Below are 27,930 nucleotides of genomic sequence, written 5' to 3'. Positions count from 1 at the left end.
GCTATTTACTCTGAAAGGACCCTAGCTAGTAGATGGAGTTCACTGTCATTAGTGGAGTATGGAGAAAACCTCCCCCACCCTGTTAGTGAAGTAGCACTGGGATAGATGTCAGGTCATGTTCCTAGTGTGACAGGAGGGCTGGGAGACGTTCACATACTATGGCACCATGTGATGGCATAAAAAGAAATTGTATTTGGTGCCTCATGATCCTACCTAGTTTAATTGTAAGTCTCCCTTTGGGTGACCACCCAACTTAGCCCTATCCTGGGTGTAACTGCAACTAGCAGAGCCTGTACCTCCACAGGGTTTGGATGATAAGAGCCACCTTCAGCTTCTCCAAATGGCCTTTGCTGCTCTGCTCTTCATGCCGAATAGTTTCAAACCTTCAATCCCCAGTACCCATGGGAAAGCCCTACCCCTCCCCTCTGAATCACAAAAGCAAGATCCCAGGACCCACATGTGCTGCTTTTCCCCTCTCCTCCAAGACCCTCACAGGAGCCTAGTTTAGATAAGCCCAGTGGGCCCCTCCACCAAGCCCCTCTGTACCCTCATTCTTCCCTCTCCCCATCAGGGTCTCTGATGTAACAAATCTGTCCTTTGCATGCATTCTTCGGTGGCTGGCTATCTGTTTGTGCCCCATCATCCAAAGAACTTCCACATTAACATACAAAACACATTTAGCTCAAAAGTTCAAACTATGCTTTCCTTTTAGTCCTCTTCTCCCTCCTGAGCCTTACTTACAGTGATGGCGCAGCCCTTCCACAGAACTGTTATGAATACCCCGAAAGGACAATGCTGCCAAGGTCAGCAACCGTTCCTATGCCACATCCCTTGCTTCTGTCACTGTTCATCCCCAACCCTGTGGGTTATTGTGGGTTCCATCCATGGTGACTGGCTGTCACAAGACTTAATGTCCCAGATCCAAGGCAGCAAAGCTTTCAAAAAACTCCTAAGGTCAATCAATTACTAAAGAAATGCATTAGGCTACTAAGCACAGTCACATACTGTTATGAAAAGGCATTCCTCCTCCAATCCTAGGGAGTAGGAACCCTACCGTACAGGCAACCCCAACCCACTACCATAGCTTTTGTGGAATGCTAAGCCAGATCCCTGAGGTCAATTTGGATGCTCTAAAATGATAAGAAGCGCGAAGAGAGGCACTTCATGAGTGCTTCTGTTTACAACGCAGTGGGTTAAGATAACAGGAGACAAGGAGGAACTTTAAACTGAAACATAATTTTAAAAGGCTGGCGGTTCAAACTATTCTCACAAAATTTCTGCAGAAAAAAAAAAAAAAGGAAAAAAGGGACGGATTGGTTACTGAGAGTGTTTAATATGGGGTCTGAGTTGCCACGGTCCTTCTTGGAAATGAGGCAACTAGTCAGTATCACTAAAGACTCCAAGCCCCTCCCCTACTGACCTGTATATTTGTGGCATGAAAAAGGCGCATCCATCCATAGTGGTTATTACTGTTAAGGCAGATGCCTTTGGCAAACAGCTAAATGAGGCCCAACTGTCACTTAGAAAAACTGAGATACTGCAATGGGTATAACATATTTCTTTGAGCATTCAGACAAAAGAAACCTAGAATTCATCTCCAGTCCTGAAGAGACTCTTTTTGACATTGGGTTGCAGACAATTTTTTAACAGGGGTGCCCTCCTTCTCTTCTCAACTTTATTGGCATGGCTCATATTATCCACAAGGTTATAGATGGGGTGGAAGTACTGGTAGGACATGAGGGGGATGCACATCTAGAGTCTCAGATCCTGGCTTATCAGGCTCAGGTGTTCACCATGGGCCACATGGCCCCTCTTCTGGAGGGCTCTGCCTTCTCTTCCTGCATATCAAAGGTCCCTTCTCCATTCTCCCTTCCCCAGATATGACTATTGGAACAACTCTTACTAAACAGCTAACTTGAATGGTGGCCCCCTTTGCTCCAGTATAGGTATTGATGCTTTAAATGTTGCCAAGAATAAGATCAAATCTTTGGCTCTCTTGGTGGGCCATGCCAAGTGAGAACCTGTGGAAATGCCCCTGCCAATCAGAGGAGATAATGCTGCAATTTCACCTGACACAAGATACTGTGGGGCTCCAGCCTGTAATCCAAGATATCCTAAAAGAGGGAGTCACTGTACGTGCCATCTCCCCATTCAATAGCTCTATCTGGCCAGTTCCTAAAGCCTTCACAAGTGAAGGGTGATTAACCAATAATCATACCAACCTTAATATACAACTCTAGTCCATCAAAGCTCCTACCATCTATTTAATAAAAAATATACAATGGAACACTGGCTACCCACCTACCCTCTAACTCAAGCCTCTGCTGTTATAAACCCTAGGCTTCAGTGCACTACCTCTGATGTTGGCAGAAGTAACCCTGGATTGTTTTTCTTAATACATCAGACCACCATCAATACAACTAATAAATACACTTAGAAGATACACCTTTTCTAGATAAAATGATCCCAAACTACCCATCAAGAAGCAGCCCAGAGGTCCAATAACTGTATCTCTGATCATCCGAACACCCTAATAGAGATCTGTGAGTCCAGCAGCTGCAGGGTCGATTAAAACAAATCCTGGACCTTGAAGCCCAAGAGTATGATATTTGCTAAGATCCTCTGGCCTTCATGTTTCCTTGGTAGATACTCACCTAGGAATGCTATCCCCCAGAAGACTGGCCACCAGAGATGACATAGTCTCAGCCCAAGAGTTCGTCAATTGTGACGACTACATCCCTGGCTACAGGGCCACTAACAACAGAGACTTGCTTTTACCAGACCCTCCTTGCTTGCACCATTTTATCCCAGTTCCTATCCCTGACCCAGGTATCCAATCCCCAGTAGCTAAGATCACATTGCCAAACTGTGAGTGATAAATCCTCTTGAGGTGCACATAAACACTATGGGAAGCCAAACAATGCTCACAAAACCACACCACACAGGCAATTAACATCCCACAATGCCTCCCTTACCCTCCTGCACTGGAGGAATTGCCCATCCTATATTTTCTCCCACAAATCCAGTGACTCTTGTAGGCTATCACCACCAGCCAACACAGAAACACCCTTTACCTTTAACATCTCCATGACAAAAACAGCCAACATAAACCAACCCTAAAATCCCTGATGCTGAGGCATCACAGGGTCAACTCTAGTGAATTAAAATAAAACAGGATTTTTAATATTAAAATAAAACAGCATCTCCCACCCTGTCATAAGTAACACAAGGGGCTTTTGCATTGTCACAATGCATCAGTATCTTAGACCCTACTGTTATGTCCCTCAGCAACCACCTCTGACACCTGCTTATAGATACCAGCTTCTCCCTCTCCTCCCTGTATCCTACCTGGGTTCATGATCCTGCAGAAGTCAAATACAAACTCTCAATCCTCACTCTTGCTTGACCAACCACTAAACTCTACCACTAAAACATAAAGGCATAGTCCCCAGGTCCACTGTAACATTTTGCTTCCTACCTGCCTAAATAAAGCTATGCGCCTGTAGTGTTTCCCCTGTGGCCCTGCAAGGTTTGCCACTTATCTCTGTTCCAGGACCTGTAAGTACTAATAAACTTTTCCTTCATAGATGTGTCACTCATCCTTGCCACACTTATTTATATAAAGATATTATTGCTTACAACATAGTGGTGTTACATGGTAGTATACAAATGTAAAAATTAAGTTGTACTCTTAAGATGTATTCACTTTAGTGTATAGAAGGTGTAACAAAAAAAAAGGAAAAAGAAAGATAGACATATAGGATTAAAATACACAACAGCAAATGCTGGGGAGATAGGAAAGGAATTTGTATTCTAGGTCCTAGGCATTAGTTCAGAAAGTGGATAAGTCAAGGATGCATGTCGTAATCTCTAGGGTATCCACTTAAAGGAAGAGTAAAAGAATAAATAAAAAGTTAATAGACTAGGACAATAGAATGGTAAAAAAAATACTTGTGTAATCCAAAAGGCGGCAAAAAAGGAGATAAATCATAAAATAGGTGGGAAAAATAAAAAAACTTATAAGTTACTAAGTACAACCCAAATATATCAGGAATAACAAGAAATATAAAAGGGCTAAGATAAAAGAATAACTAAATGAAAACAAAACCCCTTTATGCTATTTACAGGATAATGTATCTAAATATAAGGATACAGTAAAGTTGATAAAAAAATAATAGAAAAAGATATACCATGCCAAAATTAACCAAAAGAAACCTGATATAGCTATAGTAATATCAGTAGGTAAACTTCAAGGCGAGAGGCATTACAAAAGTTAAAGAATGATATTTCATTATCTTAGAGGTTCAGATCACCAGGAAGATATAACAATTTTATAGTATTATCCATGTAAGAACACAGGCTAAAAATATATGAAGAAAAAATTGACAGAACCAAAGGGGAAAAACAGACATATCCATAATACTAGTGGGAGACAGTAAGACACTTCTCCACTTACTGATATAACACACAGACAATAAAATCATTAAGATTTTAAAGATTTGAATAACAAGGTTAACAAAGTTGACCCAACTGATACAAGTAGAAGTACATACCTATCAACTACAGAATTTGCTTTTTTCAAATGCAAGTGGAAAGATTTTAAAAAATTGATATGTTGAGCCAATGAACAAGGCTCAAGAGATTTCAAATAACTAAAATCATGTTCATTAATCACGGTTGGAATTAAATTAGCAATAAATAACAAAGAAAAATCCCTTAAAAATCTCCTCTACGTTTGGAAATTAAATACAGTACTAAATAATCCATTATTCAAAGAAAAAATAAAAATGGAGATTAGAAAATATTTTGAGTAGAATGATAATGAAAATACTATACATCAAAATGGGAGGCACAGTAATTTATAGACTAAATTCATGTATTAGAAAAGACTGCAAATCAGTGATCCAATTACCAATCTCATGAATTTAGAAAAAGAAGAGCAAATTAAACCCTAAAAAGTGGAAAAAAGAAAATAAAGCCCCATAAGTTAATGAAATAGAAAATAAGTATACAAAAGAAAGGATCAATAAAGCCAAAAGTTACGACTTTTTGAAAAGGCTTGTAAAGCTTGATAAACATGTCTTGAGTTTGATCAAGCAAAAAAAAGATAAGGTACAAATAACCAATATCAGAATGTAAAGATATCACTACAGAACCTACAGACATCAGAAAATCTTAGAAGTATATTTTGACCAGCTTTATACCAATAGATTTGAAAATTTAGTTGAAAGAACAAAATCTTACAAAAACAGAGAAGAGGAAACAGAAAATCTGAAAAATACAATAGATATATATGTAAAATAAATAATAGGAAAATCTTTAAATATGGATTCAGAGAAAATTCCAGATGGCCTCTAACAAACACTTGAGGGAAAAATAATACCAATTGTATACAAATTATTTCCAGATAGGAAAAAAAGGGAGAAGATTTTTCAACACATGTATGAAGCCAGCATAGTGTGCAAGCAGTGCTAAAAAATCACTGGTTTTAAGTCACAAGGTGTAACAGGGGAAAGGAATGAAATAAAGGCAAGCTAAGTTAACAATTTTAATATAAGATAAAGTAGAAGTAAAAAAAAAAAACTCCATAAAGTACAAAGAGAGATACTGATAAACTACTATCAAAAATATATAAAGATCATAAATACATTGCCCCAAACAAGGTTAAAATAAATAATGAAACAACTGATAGAAATATGGGGAGAAACAGATAAATCGACAATTGTAGCTGAAGGTTTTAATGAGTCCAAAACCAAATGACGTAGATTTGAATAACATGATTAATATATTTGATTGAACAGATATCACACAGATAGGATAGGTATTATTTTAGAGTACACATGGAACTTTCACCACTTTCACAATTGAAGGCCACAAAGGGAGCTTCAATAATTGTTCAAGTATCAACAGCATACAGACTGTATTTCCCAACCCTAGCACAATGAGAGCTAATTAAAAAGTAAATAAATAAAAAATAAGAAAGCAAAATAATACAAAATAAAATACGGAACAGACAAAAACATTAATATATAACTCTTCAATTGAAGAGGAATTCGTAATTAAATTACACAATACTCAGAAATGAATGACAATGAAAGCACCACATGTTAAATTTTATGAACACAGACGATTAGTTAGAATGAAATTTATAGCTATGAATACATTTATCTGAAAAACAAGAGAGACTAGAAACAAATGAGTTAAGAATTCAGGAAACTACCAAATAAAACATTTGGAATTAATTTCTAAATGCATTTCTTAACATGGTGATAGTTTTACGAAGTGACTGATGCTTACCAACATGCCACTAAGTCTGAGTCGTGTCTGTGAAGTCAAACAATCTGGCGGGGGGGGGGGGGGAGAAATTATAAGGCAATTTAAGGTTTATAAAATCCGTAGCTTAATTTGTCTTTCCCCAAAACTACCAAGTTGATTCTAAGACAATTAACTGAGTTCTACTGGTAACTACTGAGATCTTTATTTACCAGATAGATATTGAGACCAACACACACACACACACACACACACACACACACACATTCATCCTTCCATTCCCTCCCCTTCGTTTCTCAGGGTTTCTAGTTATAGGGAGGAGTGATTTTCTCTCAAGCATTTCTTTAGGATCTTTCTTTCAAATCTCTCCTCCTATGAATAATTTCCCTTCATCCGAGAGAGCTCATGATTTGGGGGAAATAAAACGTAAAGGACCTATTTGATAAAATATGTAAAGGAACCTCAAAATACAATAAAATCTTAAAACAGCTTCTTCATGATTTACATGAAAGTTCTGTAAATCTTGAATACTAGGACACAATGAAATGGATTCAAAGAAAGGGAGCTACAGTGTCACAGATCCTACAAAGATGGGTAAAATCAAGTTACCTGGGGTGAAAATGAAGAATGTCACAAAATTTTAAAAGTTTTGTTTATGTGTGGATAGACAGAAACTTGGGTGTCAGGCCAAAATGGGACAAACCCACCAGTGATAGCCTAAGTTAACGGTGATTTTTGTTGTAAGGTAATACCTCCCTAACATAAGCCTTACTGGATGGGGGGAGTAGTTGATTTAGTTGCAAGGCAATATCTTCTCAACATAGCACCATAAAGGCTGAGAGGTGAAGTGTGGGGAAAAGATCCACGGTTGGGATTAAACATATGAGAATGTATTAATGAATTAAGTTATTTTGTAATACTGGGATTGATTTTTAACCAATATCATTGAACAGAGTTAACAGTTTGTGGTTTGGTATACAGGGTACTGAATTTTCATCCTTAATTCACTGGAGGGAAAGGTTCCTAGAGATGCGGAGTTGTCTTTATCAAATACATAATTTTGAGGCAAACATACATTAATTTTTCATATGCATAAGTAAAACATTATGATTTGGGGAGGGGTTATATCTGTCAACAACTAACTATGGAAACTGCAAATATATCTGTGGCTACCTGAAGGTACAAATTATCATGATGTAATTATGCTGAAAAACATGTCCACTGAACCTAAAAACATGAAAGATATGTTGAGAAATCAATACTTTCATAATCTCTTATGTATAAAATTATAGAAAAGGTAAGTAATTATTAAATTAAAAATTGTAATCTTGGGTACAAGTTGTAGTTTCAAGTCCTTAATCAATTACAGTAGTTTTTTTTTAAACTCACCTAAAATTTAAATGCCATAGTTTCTTCATCAAAACAAAATAAATAAAATTACCTCCTCCACTGGAGCAAAAAGTGATCAGCCAGCCAATACCAGCAGCAAAAGCAGCTTGTATAGAGTTAACAAAATTTCCTTAAAAGAAAATAAAGCAAATTTTCTCATCACTTATTGTTTTAAGTGGTTTTTGCCTTCTAATCTTACTTGGAAAAAGTAAGATTAAAAAAACATCCTGTTATCTTTCTAAATCCTCTTGAACATTCCAAATTCTACATTTCTTTCAGCACATAAAATCTAAATTCATTATTTCATCAAGAAAGCAACTCAAATTGGCAAGTAAGGCCCCTTTTGAACGGGGCTTTGTTTATCTATTTGCCAACCATTTCTCCCCACATCACTCCAGCCTACTACCCATCTTTTTGTCAGATTTACGTTGAAGTATTGACAGTTCCTCAAAGAGTGATCTTTTAAGCCTTCCTTTTGATTTGCAAAATATTAATTTCTAACCTTTCCTCATTTTTCCAACTGGGTTTTATATCCTTCATGCTTCCCTAACTTCCTAAGCTCACCTTTATTATCACAGTTACTACAATGCATACTAACTGTTTAATAATGTCTTCCTCACTACAATATGAGGCCCTTGATGGCAAGGATTATGTACTCTAACACTGCTGACCTAGTATTTAACACATGTTCTGAGACATATCTGTATTCAATGAAATGAACATCCCTTGAAATGTGAATACCAAGGATGTCATTTTATGGACAGTTCAGAGTACTTAAATAACCCGCCTCAAGTCATTTGCTAATTTAAAAGCCTAAAATTAGAAGCTTTTTTAAACTTCAAAATTGAACTGGATAGGTATGAATTTATTGTCTGACACAGGACAGTTAAGAAACACTGGTATTACTAAACATTTAGTTCCACTTTGAAAGTTGCCTTCCCACCTATCCATTTCCTACATTTTAATTGTTTTAAAACATTTCGGTACCAATATAATTAGTTTGTTGAATGTCCACTATTGAGCAGAGATCAGAGCAAATGACATAATTACTTTTTATGAAGCAAGGAAAATATATTTTGAAAATCAAGTAAATTAAGAAAATAAAATTACCTGCCCACAATTCTGTCACTGTGCTTCTAACATGCTGCATGGCAAAATTCACTAAATTTTCCTTAGATCTGTCACCATGATATTTCACTGCAGCCTATTTTTTTTAATAAAAAGGGAAACATTTTTTATTTAAAAAAAAAACTCATTAAAAATACCAAATACTTTTGATTCTACATTATTTTGAAGATAATAAAGTAAGATCTTTCTGTCAATAGTACAATGTATATCCAAACGATATCCTGAGACTCTTGATTGTACAGATTACATGCAAGACATTTTAATACTATTCTTTATAATAGGTTTAGCTGCAGCTTCAGTTTCATCATTGAAAACTAAAAAAAAGGATATCAGAGCATTATATTCAATGAGACAATGCCTTTAAAATACTTTGTGAGTTATAAAGCACAATATACACACTAGTAAATTATGTTCTTTATGAGTAAGAGAAACTGAAGTTGATAAATATTTAATTTTGAATTATAGCAAAGTAATGGCATCTAAAAAGTATTCACAATACAATTCAAAATGTTTATTATGACTACAGATTCTAGTTATATGGTACCTAAAATAGAACCTAAATATTAAAACATTCTGCAAATTCACATATTGTGTTTTCTCTAGTATTTCACTTTTTATAAAGTTCCACAAATTTTTAAACAATGCTAACTTTATCACTTACCATTCCAGATCTAAAAATGAAGAGGCTGGGATAACTGTTGACTCCTTTCATTCGGCAAAGCATTCTATCATCACCACAGTTAACAGCTCCAATTCGAAGTAATCCATCCACTTCTTTAGCAAAGTCTCTCCACTGTGAGAAAAATAAAAAAACATAAGCATTCCTTTGATAAGAGCATTTTTCTTCCTTTGAATATTCTTCAAGCTATACATTCTTAAAGGGGAACATTTTTATCAAATAAGACCATATGTATGTGAAAGCTATTTGATGATTATTTCTGATAGTTGCAATTACTTTTAATAGAAAAATAAATCCCAACATGTTAAAAAAAAAAAAAAAAAAGAAAAATACTTTTAAAGTCAAATAACAGATCAATTGGAAATAACAGAAGTTTAATAATCAAGATATAAAAAATACATACTGTGGGAGCTAAATCATGGCAGTGTGAACACCCTGGGGAGTAAAAGTTCACAAACCACAGTTCTCCAGAATTAACAGCAGCATCTAAAAGTAAATAAAACAGAAACAATTTAGAATTATTTACTAAAGGTTTGTGCATGTTTTAGTTAGAAAAAAAAACTTTTGTTAGGTCAGAATTTTAAAAATGCAGTTAATCATAAATCTTTGATATTGCCTTTATCATTTTCTGCACAACTTTTTTTCTATAGAAAGAAGAAAACAAATTATTTTGACTGTTAATGATTTTTTTCACTCTTCCAAGCTCAGACTTAAGAAGCAATCCTAAAATTCAAGATAAATGTGACCATGTAACTGTAAAATGAGGTGGCAAATCTCAAGTAAGAATTGGTGTGGACGAGAGAAATGAAGAGAAACAGAAAGATGGAGATTTAAGCTCTCCTAACTGCAGCATAGGTCAAGTACATGGTCATTCAAACAATTCTGAAGGCTGCTTCAAAATCTGAAAGAATCAAGTAAGAGACTCACATTATATGTTAAGGATTGTGAGGAGTAAAATGTAATCTTTGTCCGTAAAATTATATTGCTTGAAAAGAGAGGTTAAACTGCTTATAATTGTGCCTAAGAGTCTCCCCGAGTGCCTCTTTGTTGCTCAGATGTGCCCCCCTCTCTCTAACTAAGCCACCTTGGCAGGTGATCTCACTGCCCTACCCCCTGCGTCGGACCTGACTCCCAGGGGTGTAAATTTCCCTGGCAACACAGGTTATGACTCCCAGGGATGAATCTGGACCCAGCATCGTGGGACTGAGAACATCTTCTTAACCAAAAGGGGGATGTGAAATGAAACAAAATAAAGCTTCAGTGACTGAGAGATTTCAAATGGAGTCGAGAGGTCACTCTGGTGGACATTCTTACACACTATATAGATAACACTTTTTAGGTTTTAATGTATTGGAATAGCTAGAAGTAAATACCTGAAACTACCCAACTCCAACCCAGTAGCCTTGACTCTTGAAGGCAACTGTACAACAATGTAGATTACAAGGGGTGACAGCGTGATTCTGAAAACCTTGTAGATCACAGTCCCTTTATCTAGTGTATGGATGGATGAGTAGAAAAATGGGGACAAAAACTAAATGAAAAATAAGGTGGGATGGGGGATGATTTGGGTGTTCTTCTTCATTTTTATTTTTTATCCTCATTCTGATTCTTTCCGGTATAAGGAAAATCTTCAACAATAGATTGGGGTGATAAATGCACAACTATATGATGGTACTGTGAACAGATGATTCTACACCATGGATGATTATATGGTATGTGAATATATATATCTCAATAAAATTGAACTGAAAAAATTATATTGCTTAAAAAGTGTAAGATCAAGGTTTTTAACAATTTAAAACATTAATTCATATTTGCTGAAATAACTGATTTGAATATCATGTTATCTATTAAATGACCTGATGTAAGTAAAAGAAACTTTATTCACTTTAAAATTTTCATAAACTTATTAATTACAGTAAGGCTTCAAAACATGCAAACTATTGTAAATATGTATAACTGATTCAGGTTAGTTAGAAATGTGTAGGACTCAATATTCACCTACACTTCAAATACAAGACATCTCTGTGAAAAATAGCTAATGCATACATTAGAGGTAAAATGTGGCTTTTTTTTTTTTGGCAATGTTTAGAAAGTTTGATAAATAGACTATTCTATGTAGGTAGTTGAAATAATTATGTTGGCTTAGACCACCCACTAGTACTAATTTAGGCAAAATCTTAACAGAATTTTTGCAAACTTTAATATAAAAAATGAATTTTCTTACTAACTATAAATAGGATTAATGTGATTTTTAAAAAAATAAAAAGCAAAAGCAAAAATTAGACAAAGCATTACTATACATAAATCTTAAATAAAAGACATGATGTAAAATAAATCTAAATGGCATTTAATGTTACAAGCCTTGTTTATAGTGAAAAAAATTGTCTCCTTTCTTCATACTTTGTTTTCACACGGCACTTCTAATATATTTGCCAAGTTTCTACTGATAGTTGAACAAGAGTAAGGTTAAAATATTTTTAATACTGTATTATCAAAGTTCATTAGGATGATTTTGCATAACCTAGAGACCCAGAATAGAACAAGTGTATTTCAAATGCAAGCTTCAGCTTCTAAACATAATCTGACACTCTGAACTATATAACTGCAGCTAATGTCTGTTAATAGCCATACTACTACATCTAGTATCTTCTATTAGCATAGAAAAATTAAAGAAAAGAAATAGGTGCTTTGAGCATCTCTAACTTCTTGTGCTTGTCTTCAGCAACATGCCTATTCATAGTGTTGGTACTATTTAGAATGATTAGTGTAAGTGTGAGATGTTCTCTGTTTTGCTAATACTATTTAGGTCTTATTTATTATGATATACTCATATAATACTGTAATGTCAACATAAAGAAAGGTAATATGCAAATATTTAATAGAAAGAATGCAAAATATTATTTTTAAAGGTTTAAAAGTAGAGTTTATTAACCACATTTTCCCTTCCGTATTAAAGTTGAACATTCTGGAGTCCCACTATTGATAAACGTGAACTATGTACTTTAGATTAACTCTCCTTCTATAAATAACTGAAAAACTGGATAAAACTTAAAAAGACCTGTTGAACGCATCACAGAGTTACCAATGCAGTGAAGAATTAAGGGGCCAAGATTTGGGAGGAGATAGAACTCAGAGAGCCAGTGTGCGCCAATTCTAAAAGAGGTAGCTGAGAGGCAAGAAACCAAGGAGAACTTTCAAGAGATTCATGAGGCTAGAAGGATAAAACCGGAGTTCAGGATGCATCTAAGGAAGAGTCCTATAAAGAAAGATGAACTGAAAAGTGATCAGTCCTCTCAAAGCTCAGCTTCTGAATCATTTCAATCCCTGTTTGATTAACGCTGATCTGAGGTTGTTAGTGACTCTAGCCAGAAGAAAACCTAACTCCTCTCTGGAAAAAGAAAACACACATAACCTTAAAATAGCTCTACAATTACTGAAATAATGAGTTATATAAAAAGATTAGAACATATAATGAAAAGCCAATAGAAACAACTGATATTGGAAAGAGACCCATAACCAAGTAGGCTAATGTAATATTTACATTCAGTACAAACTGATACTACTATCCATGCTTGCCCTCTTTCCCCAACTTCTTCAACTAAAACTTCAGGATCATCTTGTCTTAGCCTAGTAATATAAAGAGTAGTATTCAAGATCAGATGAACAGTGGCAAATATGCATGGAACCCATCAATTTAGTCTCTCACTCTGGGTAGATTTGTGGATTACTCAACTTGCAGATTTGTTCAGTTCCTTCAGTTCCATCTAATTCCAATATTTTTGGCCCTGTTGGTCAATAAGACACTCAATGACAGACTAAGAAATGAGAGAATAATAACTATGCAAGAAAAAGATATGCTCCTATAACTATGTGCAGTAAAGTTACTATTCTGCTAGCATGTGATACGGGTATTAGTTCTGTCTATGAACAATCCAATTTTCTTCTATTTTCTTTGTAGGGAAAATTATTATTTTCTATTCACTTTGAACTTGTTCAAGAGTTCACATACAAGACTTTTAACATGGTAATTTATTCAATAGTTACTCTGTATGCCTAAACTCATCAACATGATATAGAAAATGAGAACATGCAATTCTTGCTTAGAAGGAAGAAACTGTACAAAATGAAATGACTGTAATGTATCTTTTATGATGACAATATAAAAAACATTATAGATATTCTTTGCAGTTGGTATGCTATTTTAGATTGAAATAGATCAAAATAAAATTGAAAATTTGAGGTAAAATTTATTGGTTTAAAGTAGAAAAGGATAAAACTATTTTAACTATACAACATCTTAAAGTATAAGAATCTAATCAAATATTTATAATTTTCTAAAATGCAATGGAAAATGCAGTAGAATCATATTTTTACATCCATTTTCACACCAATCACAAATCACATTAAACCTACTTCAAAATAACCACACACTTATCCAAAACTCTCAAATCAAAATGCTCTGAAACTGATAGTTTTTTGCAGCAAGTTCACCTGGCATCCAAACATGACCTGAACTGATACGGGGATATGCACTTCTCTTATGTAGTAAACTTAATTATACATTTTGCTGCAGAAATACTGTTTTTTTAATGGTACACTGCCCCAGATTCTGCTGTTATTTAATATACAGTACATACCATATTGCCCCCCTAAAATCCAAAAAATTCCTGAATTCCAAACATATTTGTACCCAAGAGTTTTAGATAAGCGACTGGACTTGTACACGTCTTCAAAAAGCATATGCCTCCTGTTGGAGACTGAATCACGACCCCCAAAAAGACATATTCATATCTTAATCCGTGTTCCTATTGGTGTGAACTGATCTCTATAAGAAGACCTTTTAAGAATGTTATTATTAGTTAAGGTGTGGCCAAACAGAATCAGGATTGGTCTTAATCTGTATGACGGGAGGCCTTAAAAAGAGAGGAAATTCAGATGCCCTCAGTCAGAAGAACCCAGAAACCAGAAGCAGAAAAAGCCAGATATTAGAAGAAGCCAGAGAGGAGAAAAAGATTGCCATGTGTCAGAGGACTGCCATCACCAGAATGCTACTGACCCTGGGAGAAAGCACAGCCTCGCCAACATCTTGATTTTTGAACTTCTAGCCTTCAAAACCACAAGGCAATAAACGCTTGTTGGTTAAGCCAACCCATTTTGCCATATTTGTCAAAGCATCCCTGGCAAACTAAGATACCCCCAAACTTACCAAATTCTCTTCTATCCAATGTTATGATTTCAGGATCATCATCATAAATACCTAATTTTAAAAGTACACAAAAATTAAAACTTTACCATCACTTGAAGATTCACATAAAAAAATTACTCTTGGGTCTTAATAATCCAAAAAAAATCATAGTAGTATATTAAATCTCAAACTTGAAGACTATGTAACAAATTGCTAAGAAAAAGCTAGGAGTAAACAACATTGCTGATATATTTAAAGAGCGATCTAAAGATCTAATATGAGTTCCCTGATATGTACTACCATGGAGGGGAGGGAGTCTTAATATTCTCATAATTCATCTCCAAAGAAAATTTCTATTATATTAATTTTTTAAAATTTTGAGATAATTATAGACTTACAGAAAGTTTGCAAAAACAGTACAGACTCCTATGTACCCTTCCTCCAGCTTTCCCTAATGATGTCATGTTATGTAGCTGTTGTACAATATCAAAGTCAGGAAACTGAAACTGGTACACTGCTGTTAACTAGGTTACAGATCTCATTCAGTTTTCAGATCATATGGTTTTTAAAGGTGGTATCACTTTAAAACATTTTCCATTGCTAAAAATCTTATAGTTTGTATTTGAAGAGGTAGAGACAAACTTACTTAGTAAATATAAATTTTATTTACCATAATAATTAAAACCAATGTGAGATAATTTCTCATTGCTGTATGACATATCCAAATAATATTAATGATGGATATAGACCAGGGGTCAGCAAACTATTTTTGTAGATGCCAGATGGTGAATATTTTAAGTTTTGCAAGACATGCAAAACTGTTGCAACTACTCAATTCCACCACTGTAGTGCAAAACCAGCTATAAGAAATACATCAACAAATGAGTGTGGCTGTGTTCCAATAAAACTTTACAAATAAAGTGGCAGGCTGAACTTGGCCTATGAGATGCAGTTTGCCAACTCCTGAAACAGACTACCAAGCTGGACAGTCAGTCTTGAGAAATAAACACCCCAGAAATAAAATGAAAATACCTTATTTAGACAAATACACACAAAAAAAGCATACTTCAGCCCATAGTCTGCAATTGAGGCTAACAAAGGACCTGGAAAAAAATTAGGTACTGGAATACCCTTCTGCCTGGATACTTGTGTTTCCTTTCCCTCTTCCCTCTCTTTGGTCTCTCTAACTTGTTTCCTCCTCCTGCTTTTGCCTGATTTCTTTCTTATTCCTGTTACTACCTTAAACCGTTATTAATAAAGATTCCACATGAGAAGGATGGCATTTCTATTGATGTGACCACATATTTCTTGAAAAAAATACAACTCTATCTTAGAGATATGCTTCAGTATTTAACTTCTATTAATGCAAATAGTTTTTTAAAATTATTACAGTTATCCTTATTTTAGAGGTACTTAACCAGATTCTGACCAATATACCTTCACATCTATAGAGATAATCCCTATTTGTACTGACTTCCCTTTTGTATTCTACACCCATTATGTTAAACGGAGAGTGAAGGTGATAGTTATAAACTACATTATGCTAAGTAGCGAAAAGAAAAAAAAAGGAACTTTTCTAAACTTAGAGCAAAAACAAAACATTTCAGAAGTAATGTCATATCACCTTACCAAAATCGTAACGGTAATAGTTCCAGCTTTCATACTGGCCTCCTCCTTGATTATCTGCAAGTCCCTTTTCCCCATATTTGTCATACTTTTTCCGGAGATCTTCATCTTTGAGTACTTCATATGCTCTATTTATTTTTAAAAAATCACCATGTGCATTTGGGTTATTCTATTTGAAAATATTAGAAATAACACAGTGTTTCAGATACACAATTCAAGGCTCTTCAGAACGTATATGTGGATTTAATTAAATCTTAAGATTTCTGGGACTAGATATCAGATAAAGTGGGGTAGTATATATAAAACAGGTTATCATAGGTTGATACAAAAGCAAGTATTTTCTAAGGAAGTACAATTTTCAAAAAAGAATAAAAGTAACAAGGAAATGAGAATTGATACTTCCAAAGGTGATCATATAATATAAATCATTCCTTTTAAGAAATGCAACTGAGAAAAAATTTATAGATACTTATAAACCCTTAATGTTGTAAATATTATTTGTCTACCGCTAAAACAATTACAAAGAAATAGATTTGCAAGTTCTTTTTCTATTTGAGGCAAAATCAACATATTAACTAAAATAGTATGCACACCTATCAGACAGTTAAATAAAACCAGCTAATATCAGAATAACAATTCAAAACTGGATTGGAACTGTTCCTCATTTGTTACAAAGAACTGGTTTTTTGAGGGTTGCTTTCATTTAAATAATACCAGCATACAAAGTCTTTCGTACAGAAGTTTAAAAAAAATCAAATTCTGAAAATTTAAAGGAAAATCAGAAATAAAAACCCTAAATATAACAGAATTTAGATCTCAGGGAGATTACAAAACTAACAAGACTTTTAAATAAATATTGTTTCAGCTTTATGGATCAAATAAAATAATCCTATTTTCAAAATTCTAACTAGAAAATAGAAAATTATAACTTAACCATGTCTTTCTCCTCACTAATGATGAGTGTCAAATCTCATTAAAAATTAAATTATAAAAATACCATAAAAATAAAAACTAATTTAGTTTTGAAAGATCACAGTGTTAGATATGTAATCAAATATTTATGATGGAAATTAACTATATTTTGGCTGCCCTTGAGTTTTAATTTATAATACTTTTTAACTCTGGTCTCTGCACTTGTTAATGGGAGAAAGCAGTGGAAACTAAATCATGATATTACTAACCACTACTGCCATTTTTTAGCAACACATACCCACTAAGTTCTAAAAAAAAAAAAAAAGTAGTTTTCTGCTAGTGTTCTAAGATATTTGATCTTAACCTACTTTTAACTACTAAGTAAATTATTTCAAGTACTTTGCAGATGTTTCTGTTTGGGGATTAGTGTCTTTAACAGAACTGCTGGAAAAGAATTTACAAAAGGAAACTGCATTTTTCGTAGACATTCTTTCACACCATTCTGAACAAGAATATTTTGCTGCTTCTGTTTTTAGCAAAGCAGCTGAAAAGGATTTTTGATTTGATTGTTTTTAAGCATTATGAATCGCTCATTTCAAATAATTTAAATATATATCAAAACTTACTAAAATACATTAATCAAGTATATTTAAAAAGAAATTTTTACTTACCGGGTTTTTATCAGGATGTAACTTCAATGCCAATTTCTTGAAAGCTTGTCTTATTTCTCTACTGCTTGCAGTTTTAGATACTCCAAGTAAACTGTAAAAATCTTGATCTGTTTCCACTAAAATGGCCATATACACTATTAGAAAGCAGAGAATGATCCTTTTCAAGTCTCTGACATAATGACCTTTATTTAACCAGACTCCCATTCTTTTCCTTATACCAGTTCTGATTTAAGTGAACATTAAGACACACTGCTGGTTCCAGATGATACAGCATACAAGTTTGAGAACTTTTGTCCACATTACTCCAAAGGTGAATCAAATATCACAAAATTGTCTCCAAAAACATTAATCTAAAGAGAGGAAAACAGGCAGTTAAAATACACCCCCAATGGAACAGTAATAACACAACTTGTTTATCAGCCATACAATCTCCATTAAATGGCAAATCAAGGTGGCCCAGGATCTTTGCATATCTAGGCAGTGAGGTGTTTATGAAATGTGAAATTACTCAAGACAGATGATAAACGGTAGTTGGAACACTTGATCAGCACCAGAACACAACGGTGAGTTGTATCCTTTTTTAATACTATCTTTTCCTTTTTGACTACTTCTTTACCCCATTAAGTCTGCCCAATTCTCATCAGAATCAGATTTCATTTGTAGGAAATGCACTTTAATGAGACCAGAAGGAAGTACAGGGTGTAAGATTTTCCAAAGGATAACATTTTTCATATTACCCTTCCAAAAATGGCAGTGAGTTGTATTGCAATAATAGACAACTCAAATAGCAGGTCATTTTCTTTTTTTCTGATTTTTCTCAGAAGATGATTTTATCAAATTTAAATAGAGGCCATTTATAAAAATAGTGGAATAATAACTGCAACTTAACGATGCAATTTTATTGCAAAATATATGTTAGGTATAAGTAGACCTAAGAAACAGAAAAGGGAGAGGGCAATCAGTTATTTATCGACATGCTCGCCTCTGTACGGTAAAAAAGAATCTTCTTCATTACATCACATTTAAATTTGTATACCTTAGTTCCAAAGACCTCTTAACGATTTGAAAAATCCTATCCCTTTAGTATACAGTTTCTACTTTCCTCTAGTGTACAACTTTAAAATCCTTAATGACTACTTAAATTTTTTTCCCCTTACCCGTGAAAGGTCTTCAGTCCATTCTAATCCCTCTTTTTCATCCCACAAAAATGTATACTTGGAAAATATATTGTCAGACATTAATAAATACCGAGACTAGAAAATGCTTAGGAAAAAATAGAACATATTTTCAATCACCACTTTGAAATAACTGGTGTTCTCGGTTAGGGGTTGTTCTCAGGACAAGTGTGCTCTAACGGCCGTGTGCAAGGGGTAGCTGCAGGTAAATGCAATGCGGACGCTCTCAAGCTGCCACCACTCCAGGATGGGATGCGGAGAAAGGGGAAGATGGAGACGTTGGAGGAACGACTGTGAAGTGTTACTGGTGTCTGCAGTCTCAAGGCGGACTACTGGAAAAGGGAGCCTAAGTTACTGAAGCTAGAATGAGAAACTGAAGCAACAAGCGGACAGAGGAAGAGTGGTGTAGGCAATTGGGAGGAAGAAGACGGGGAAGAGGAACATAAAGCTACTGGGAGCTGAGACGAGAGGTTCCGGCGCACAGGAATTTTGCCCCTCCCCTCCCGGAGGGCCCAGGCCGCCGCCGGCTCCGGCAGAGCCTCGGCCCCCGGCCCGTGCCCACCTCGGTGTCGCTGGGTCGCCTCTCGTAGCTACTCCCCCATCCTCAATTCCCGGCAGCGGACCCGCCTGGCCAAACCCAGGCTGTGAGTGTGGGAGTGAGTACGCAGTCTCCGACCGGCACGGCCGCCGCGTTCGGGATGGGAGAGGACAAGCTGCCCCGGCAGCAACAAGCCCACCACCTCCCCGGGTCGACTTCTCGCACGCCGGTCTCCACCGCGAGGCTGGGAGGGGTCTGGCGCGGGGCATTGTGGGAAAAGCGTGGAGGACGCGGGCTGGGAGGACCATCCGCAGGCCCGGAGGGCGCGGCGGAGCGGGGAGGGAAGGGCGTTGCAGGTTGAGGTTGACGTGGCCGTCTGCGCGGGATCCGGCTCCGGCTCCGGCTCCGGCTCCGGCTCCAACCCGGAGGAGAGAGACACGCGATAACCACGCAGCCCGCGCCTCCGCACCCCACCAGCTGTGCGGGCCACCGCTGGTCAGAGGAAGGCAAAGCCCTCCCCTTCCGGGGCCCGTTGCCCTGGTGACGGAGAAACTCAGGGGGCGGGTTTTGGCATGAGGTTTCGCTGAGATCCTGTTCTTAAAGGAAAGACTAGAGGATTTGTCTGTTTGATGGGTGGGTGAGGCAGAAAGAGGAAATTTTGCTGGAAAAGGAGAGCTTGACTGCAGGGGCGTCGATGGCAGTGTCAGGCTACAGGGCTGAATAGGCAGTGGGATGGGGATGTATTTATCAGTGTAACTTTAAAGCATTTATTGAGTGTCCTCCAGTACTTCCTGGTGTCACCTTTGTCCAAGTTAGAAACTAGGGAGTTACTCAAACTCTATTTTCTCTCATTTACATTGATACCGCAAATGAAATGAATGAAACTGCATTTTTGACCTGCAACAATATAACTAGAAAATTGAACTAAAACATTTGCGACCGTCAAAAGAGAAAACATCATGATAAAGTGGTTGCCTGTTTATGACATCAACCCTAATATGAAATAAGTTCTTCAAAATAATCTTATAAGGTAGTTGCTCTTATTATACACATTTCAGGGTTGAGGAAACTGAGGTGTAGTACATGATAAAGCAAAGATTCACACTTATACAGGCTGATTGCAGAGTCTGTGATGTTAATCAATACCCTACCCTTTGCCGACCCACGGAATACTGAGAGTAAAATGGAAAGCAAGACAGCAAACAAGAATTAAGCAGGAGCCAGATCATAGTTTTTTGTTTTTAAATCTTTCAGTTAACAGAGAAGCTATTTAATAGTTTTAAAATAAGGGACTGAGATGGTAAGATTATTTTAGATTACTCAGGCAGCTATGTGGAGAGAAGATTCAAAGGGAATGAGAGTGGATAAAGGGCGAACAGCTAGGAAAGTGTTAGAGAAATAGAGTAAATTTGGCAGGAAATGGGTGATTGGTTGGATATGGGAGATGGAGGATTTAAGGTTAATTTTTGTCTGAGGTGGCTGAGTACTACCTACCGAACAAGAAGCTGTTCAGGGAAAAAGATAAAGAGTTCTGATTTTGACATATTTAGTTCAAGGTCCCTAGAGTATCTCCAAATGCATATATCCAACATAAAACTTATGGGAGATGTCTAGACTGGAGAAAAAATTAGGGAACCATTGTTGCCAGACAAAATGGACTCGCTGCCTGATAGGCACAGAAATCAATTCTGTGACACCACGGTTTTTTCAAAGCGAGAAAGAGGTTTATTACACAGCTTCCAATAAGGAGAATAGGAGCTAAAGGAACAAGCTCAAATCTGTCTCCCATAGTCTAAAGTGCTTAGGGTTTTTATGGGATTTAAACAAGGGGAAATGGAGATAGTGAACTTGGTAGATACTGAATGATTTTAATTGGAAGAAGTGTGTAAGCTAAGGCCCAAGAAGCTGCTCTTGAAGACTGACAAAAGCCAGCTGGGGTAAGTATTGGCTTACAGGTTACAACAGGGTTGTAAATCTCTTAATTAACATAAGATAATAAGTAAAGGAATTGAACTGAGCTAAACAACTAAAAACTGACAGAGTCTGGCTGGGGCAAATACATATGGTTAGAGGTCACAGTAGAGCACTGAACAGTTCAATTAACTTAAGATAACAAGTAAGGAAACTAAGTTAAACAAATGGGCTATAAGATCTGACAAAAGCCTCTAGGACAAACATATAGTTACCTGTTACAGCAATGTTGTAAAACATAAGATAACAAGTAAAGACATGAAAACAAAGTTAACATTTACAATTAAAACTTTGTAAGCAGCAGTTATGATCTACTGGGAAATGGAGACCTCCCAAGGACACAAGGGAAGGGTCCTAAGGGGAATGGGCTAAATAGCGAAAACAGGCATTACATGGGTTACATCAACAGCTAATCTGTGGTAGTTAAATCCATGAGAATGAATGAGATTGCCAAGAGAAAGTATGCAGAATAAGAAGAGATGTGCACTAATGATAAAATGTTGGGGTCTTCTCTTTTCAAGAATGTAATGGCCATGTTGAAAGACTGAAAGCATTCCCCATGTGAAAGACAAATCAGAGTCAAATTTGCAGACTACAGCATTTTTCAGGACACCAAAGTTTTGCTGCAGCAAAGGAAGCCAGAACAGAAGTAGTTTCAGGGTTCTAGGGATGGCAAACAATTTTTGAAGACATAAAAAGAAAGTAGATTGGGAGCTAAGATGGTGACATAGGTGTGGAATTTAGTTAGTCCCCTGAAACAACTAATAAACAACCAGGAACAATTAGTAAATAATCTGGAACAACTGCTGGGGCACAACCATGACTGTCCACACATCATACACCAACCTGGATTGGGTGGAAAGGTTAAGATCGCAGCATAAAATCTGTAAGTAAAAACTGTGGACCTGTGCCAGGAGCCCTCTCCCCCTCATGGCAGGCTCAGCTGCAGGACCTCACTGTGGAAGAAAGTGGCATTCTCTGAGTGAGCGAATATAGCTAAGTCCAGCTCCAACTGGGGTTTTATTAACAAATATGGACCGCTGAATACAAGCTACAATCATAGACAAGCAGCAAACTATCCTGAGGTTGCTCCCAGTGGAGAGGAGGTGGGGCTGACTGAGAGGAAAAAAATTAATTAAAAAAGAAAAAAAAATACAGAGACTTTTAGAAGACTAACCTGAGAGAGCTGGTTGGGAGGGGGAGCCTAGAAGACCAGGTGCTCTGACTAATGGGTGAAATGGGGGGCCCTGGACTGGCTCTGAAGTGGGGCTTTCCCTTTTTCTTTCTCTCAACCTGAATGGCTCAGTGGAACCTCAGCCATTTTCAGTTTGCAGCACTTGGACCCAGACAGGGGTGGAGTTGACAGAGTCAGAGGGACAAAGAAATTATTGAAATGCAGAAGATAGCTCCTTAGGGAATGTATCTTCCCTAAGAGGAAGGAGGTGGGGCCCAGCTCAAGGGCCTGCCCTCCCCTCAGAACTCAGACCCCAGGACCTGGGGGAAAACAGTCAAAACAGAAACAACCTAAATTAATAATTAAATGGGCCACACCTCTTTACACCAGTTGGGAGTGATAGGCTAACAAGCACCAACTGCTGGGCAGGTTAGGAAAAGCACAGTGGCTACAGACATCACAGGAAAGTCTGTCAACTTCTAAGACACACCCTCAGAGAGATTGAAACTGAATATAACCCCTTTCTGAGATCTGAACCCTTTCTGGTCTGGAAAAATCTGTTTGGGGTAACTGGGGAAGCCAGATGCCTAGACAACAGAGGACTACAAACTGTACTGGGAAGGGTGGAGATATGGCCAAGTCAAAGGAACAAACACACCTCAATCAAGATACAGTTGAGATATTATTTCACTCTAATGAAACAGTCAAAGATTTTCAAAGAAATATGCTAAATCAAATCAAAAACCAAATCCATGAGTTCGGGAAGATATGGCAAAAGAGATGAAGGCTATAAAGAAAACATTGGGCAAACATAAGGTTGAAGTTGACAGTTTGAAAACAACTGGCAGAATCTATGGAAATGAAAGGCACAACACAAGAGATGAAAAACACAATGGAGACGTACAACAGCAGATCTCAAGAGGCAGAAGAAAACGCTCGGGAACTGGAGAACAAGACACCTGAAATCCTACACACAAAAGAACAGATAGGAAAAAGGAATGGAAAAATATGATCAATGTCTCAGGGAATTGAATGACAACATGAAGCACATAAGTGTATGTGTCATGGGTGTCCCAGAAGGAGAAGAGAAGGGAAAAGGGGCAGAAGCAATAATAGAGGAAATAATCAATGAAAATTTCCCATCTCTTATGAAAGACATAAAATTACAGATCCAAAAAGTGCAGCTTACCCCAAACAGAATAGATCTGAATAGACATATGCCAAGACACTTAATAATCAGATTACCAAATGTCAAAGACAGAGAATCCTGAAAGCAGCAAGAGAAAGGCAATCCATCACATACAAAGGAAGCTTGATAAATCTTTGCTGGATTTCTCAGTGGGAACCATGGAGGCAAGAAGGAAGTGGTGTGATATATTTAAGATACTGAAAGAGAAAAACCACCAACCAAGAATGCTATATTTGGCAAAACTGTCCTTCAAATATGAGGGAGAGTTTAAAATATTCTCGGACAAACAAACAATGAGAGAATTTGTAAACAAGATATCTGCGCTACAGGAAATACTAAAGGGAGCACTACAGACAGATAGGAAAAGACAGGAGTCTTTTGGACTTGAGTCTTGTGTTCCAAAATTGGAACATAATTTTGGGTGATGGTAGCACAACGATGTAAGTACACTGAACAAAGATGACTGTGAGTATGATTGAAAGAGGACGGTCAGGAGCATGTGGGACACCAGAAGGAAAAGGGAAAGATAAAGACTGGACTGTATAACTCAGTGAAACCTAGAGTGCTCAACAATTGTGATAAAATGTACAAATATGTTTTTACGAGAGGGAGAACAAATAAAGTTAACCTTGCAAGGTGTTAAAAATGGGGTGGTATTGGGGAAAAATGCAATCAATGCAAACGAGTGACTATAGTTAACAAACATTGTGCTATGCTTCCTTTAATGTAACAAAGGCAATATGCCAAAGTTAAATGTATATAAGAGGGGACATAAGGGAGGGGTATGGGACTGCTGGCATTGGTGATGTTGTCTCTTATTGTACTTTAGTTTAATTCTGTCTTTCCTTTTGTTGCTTTTTAGCTGTCATTTTTTCATTCTTTTTCTTTTGTCATTCTACCTTCTTTGACTCTTCCTCCTCCTTTGTGGAAGAAATGGAAATGTCCTTGTATAGATAGTGGTGATGGTGGTGAATGCATAAATATGTGATTATACTGGGAACTATTGATGGTTTACTAAGGATGGAATGTATGGTGGGTGAACAAGACAATCTTAAAACAAACGAAAAACAAAGACAAAAAACAGGATGATGAAAAAACTTGAGGGCACTATATTGAGTGAAATAAGTCAGACATATAAGGACAAATACTGTATGGTCTCACTGATATGAACTAATTATAATATGTAAACTCATAGACATGAAATATAAGTTACCAGGATATAGAACAAGGCTAAAGAATAGGGAGCAGTTGCATATTATGAACAGAATGTTTAACTAGGTTGAACTTAAGTGTTTAGAAATGGACAGAGGTGACAGTAGCATGTTATTGTGAGAATAACTAATAGTGCTGAATGGTGTGTGAATGTGGTGAAAAGGGGAAGCTTAGAGTCATGTATGTCACCAGAAGGAAAGTTGGAGGTTAAAATATGTGAATTTATAAAACAGTGAATCTTGTGGTGGACAATGTCCATGATTAACTGTACAAATATTAGAAATCTGTTTCATGAACTAGAACAAATGTATGACAGTATAAGTAGAAGTTAATAATAGAGGGGTATATATGGAAAAATATACATATTGTAATCTATGTACTACAGTTAGTAGTATTTTAACATTCTTTCAACAACAGTAACAAATGTGCTATACCAATACCATGAGTCAATAATGGAGGAAGTGGAGTTAGGAGGGGAGGATTTGAGTTTTCATTTTTGTTTTTATTTCTTTTCTGGAATAATGGATGCACAGCTTATGATGGTACTGTGGGCAATTGATTGTGTATATTGGATGACTTTATGGTATGTGAACAATCTCAATAAAATTGAATTAAAAAAAAAAAGAAAGTTAGCTTGACTCCTATTCATTGGACAAGGGTTTTTCCATCCTATATGAGTGAATTTAGGGCAGGTGGGTTTATTTTGTATTGGGTCAAACATAATGCACTAGGGGCTTGATTGGCTGTCTGGGTTAGCTATCTGGGTGGGGAATTCAAGTTTCAAAGGATAAAGAGGAAACTCAAGAGGTAATTCAAAGAGAAGGTAGAGCATAGGTTTTTTGTTTTGCTCTGAGTGATCCCTAGGGCTTTTTCTATACAATTTTATCACCTCTAAGATCAGGAACAAGACAAAGAAGCCCAATGTTTTTCAACTGTACTGGAAGTTCTAGCCAGAGCAATTAGGCAAGAAAAAGAGATAACCATCCAAATTGGAAGAAAAGAAGTAAAACTCTCCCTAATTGCAGATTACATGATCCTACATACAGAAAATCCTGAAAAATCCACAGCAAAGCTACTGGAGCTAATAAATGAATTCAGCAAAGTAGTGGGGTACAAGATCGACACACAAAAAGCAGTAGTCTTTCTAAACAGTAATATTGAACAATCAGAGGAAGAAATCAAGAAAATAATTCCATTTACCATGGTACTAAAATAATCAAATATCTAGGAATAAATCTTACCAAGAATGTGAAGGACAACCACAAACAATTGCTAAAAGAATTGTCAAAGAAAACCTAAGTAAATGGAAGGACTTTCTATGTTCATGGATTAGAGGCCCAAATATTGTTAGATGTTAATTTTGTCCAACGCAATTTATAGATTCAACATGATCAAACTCCCAACAGCTTTCTTTGCAGAAATAGAAAAGTCAACCGTCAAATTTATATGGAAGGATATGGGGCCTCAAATAGTCAAAAATATCTTGAAAAAGAAAAACAAATTTGGAGGACTCATGCTTCCTGATCTTAAAACTCATTACACAGCCACTATGATCAAAACAGCATTATACTGGTATAAGGACAGATATATAGACCAATGGAATTAAATAGAGAGTTCAGAAATCACCCCTCATGTTATGGCCAAATGACTTTTGACAATAGGGCAAAGACTACTCAACTGGAAAAGAATAGTTTTTTCAACGAATGGTGCTGGGAAAACTGGATCTCCATATACAAAAGAATGAAGGTGGACCCCTACCTCATACCACATACAAAAATCAACTCAAAATGGATCAAAAACCTAAATATAAGAACCAGAGCTATAAAACTCCTAGAAGAAAATGTAGGGAAGCATTTTTAGGATCTTGTTCAGGCAATGGTTTCTTAGACTTTACACCTAAAGCACATGCAACAAAAGAAAAAAACAGATAAATGGAACCTCATCAAAATTAAAAACTTTTGGGAATCAAAGGACTTTATCATGAAAGTAATATGATCTACACAATAGGAGAAAATATTTGGAAACCACATGTGTGATAAGGGTTTAATATCCAGAATATATGAAGAAGTCCTACAATTCAACAGCAAATAATAAACAACTCAATTAAAAAATGGACAAAAGACTTAAATGGGGATTTTTCCAAAAGAGGTATACAAATGGCCAAAAATCTTGTGAAAAAATGCTCAACATCATTAACCATTAGGGAAAAGCAAATCCATATCACAATGATTTACCAATTCACACCCATTAGAATGACTACTATTAAAAAATGGAAAATGACAAGTGTCAGAGAGGATATGTGGAAATAGAAACATCCATTCATTGTTACTGGGAATGTAAAATGGTACAGCCACTGTGGAAGACAGTTTGGCAGTTCCTCAGAAAGTTACATATAAAATTACCATATGATTCTGCAATCTCACTTCTTGGCATATACCCAGAAGAATTGAAAGCAGGTACTCAAGCAGATATTTGCACACTGATGTTCATAGTGGCATTATTCACAATTGCCAAAATATAGAAGTAACCCGTGTCCATTAACTGATGAATGGATAAATATAAAGTGTTGTATACATACAATGGAACATTATTCAACTTAAAAAGGAATGAAACTGTGATACATGCTGGAACATGGATGAACCTTGAAAGACGTCATGTTGAATGCAATAAGCCAGACACAAAGGGACAAATATTGTATGATCTCACTGATGTGAAATAATTAGAATCAGCAAACTTATAGAGTCAGAAACTAGAATATAGGTTGCCAGAGAATGGAATGGGGATAGGGAATACGGAGTTAATGCT

At 36.3% G+C, this 27,930-nt stretch overlaps 1 protein-coding gene across 4 annotated transcripts in view; it reads right to left on the bottom strand.

Annotated features, from left to right (window-relative positions):
- DNAJC10 (DnaJ heat shock protein family (Hsp40) member C10) overlaps positions 1-20,076 on the bottom strand; it is a 54,725-nt gene extending 34,649 nt beyond the window's left edge. For 3 of the 4 annotated variants that reach the window (XR_005218793.1, XR_005218794.1, XM_037849538.1), the window contains exons 1-9: positions 19,604-20,075; positions 17,867-18,216; positions 16,287-16,452; positions 14,679-14,729; positions 9,873-9,955; positions 9,452-9,583; positions 8,773-8,866; positions 7,715-7,792; positions 6,298-6,341 (exon numbers count right to left, since the gene is read on the bottom strand). Coding sequence is in view for 1 of the 4 variants with exons in the window: in XM_037849538.1 (XP_037705466.1) it covers positions 6,298-6,341; positions 7,715-7,792; positions 8,773-8,866; positions 9,452-9,583; positions 9,873-9,955; positions 14,679-14,729; positions 16,287-16,452; positions 17,867-18,070 (852 nt within the window). In the remaining 3 variants the exon portion in view is untranslated. Of the gene's footprint in view, positions 1-6,297; positions 6,342-7,714; positions 7,793-8,772; positions 8,867-9,451; positions 9,584-9,872; positions 9,956-14,678; positions 14,730-16,286; positions 16,453-17,866; positions 18,217-19,603 lie in introns of all 4 variants that reach the window. The other variant, XR_005218795.1, reaches the window with a different exon arrangement.
- Positions 20,077-27,930: the final 7,854 nt, after the last annotated feature.

The sequence above is a fragment of the Choloepus didactylus genome, chromosome 9 (assembly GCF_015220235.1).
Source record: "Choloepus didactylus isolate mChoDid1 chromosome 9, mChoDid1.pri, whole genome shotgun sequence".
In the NCBI taxonomy this organism is placed as follows: Eukaryota; Metazoa; Chordata; class Mammalia; order Pilosa; family Megalonychidae; genus Choloepus; species Choloepus didactylus.
Note: the sequence above shows the minus strand (reverse complement) of the source record. Positions and strands in the feature narration are given on the sequence as shown.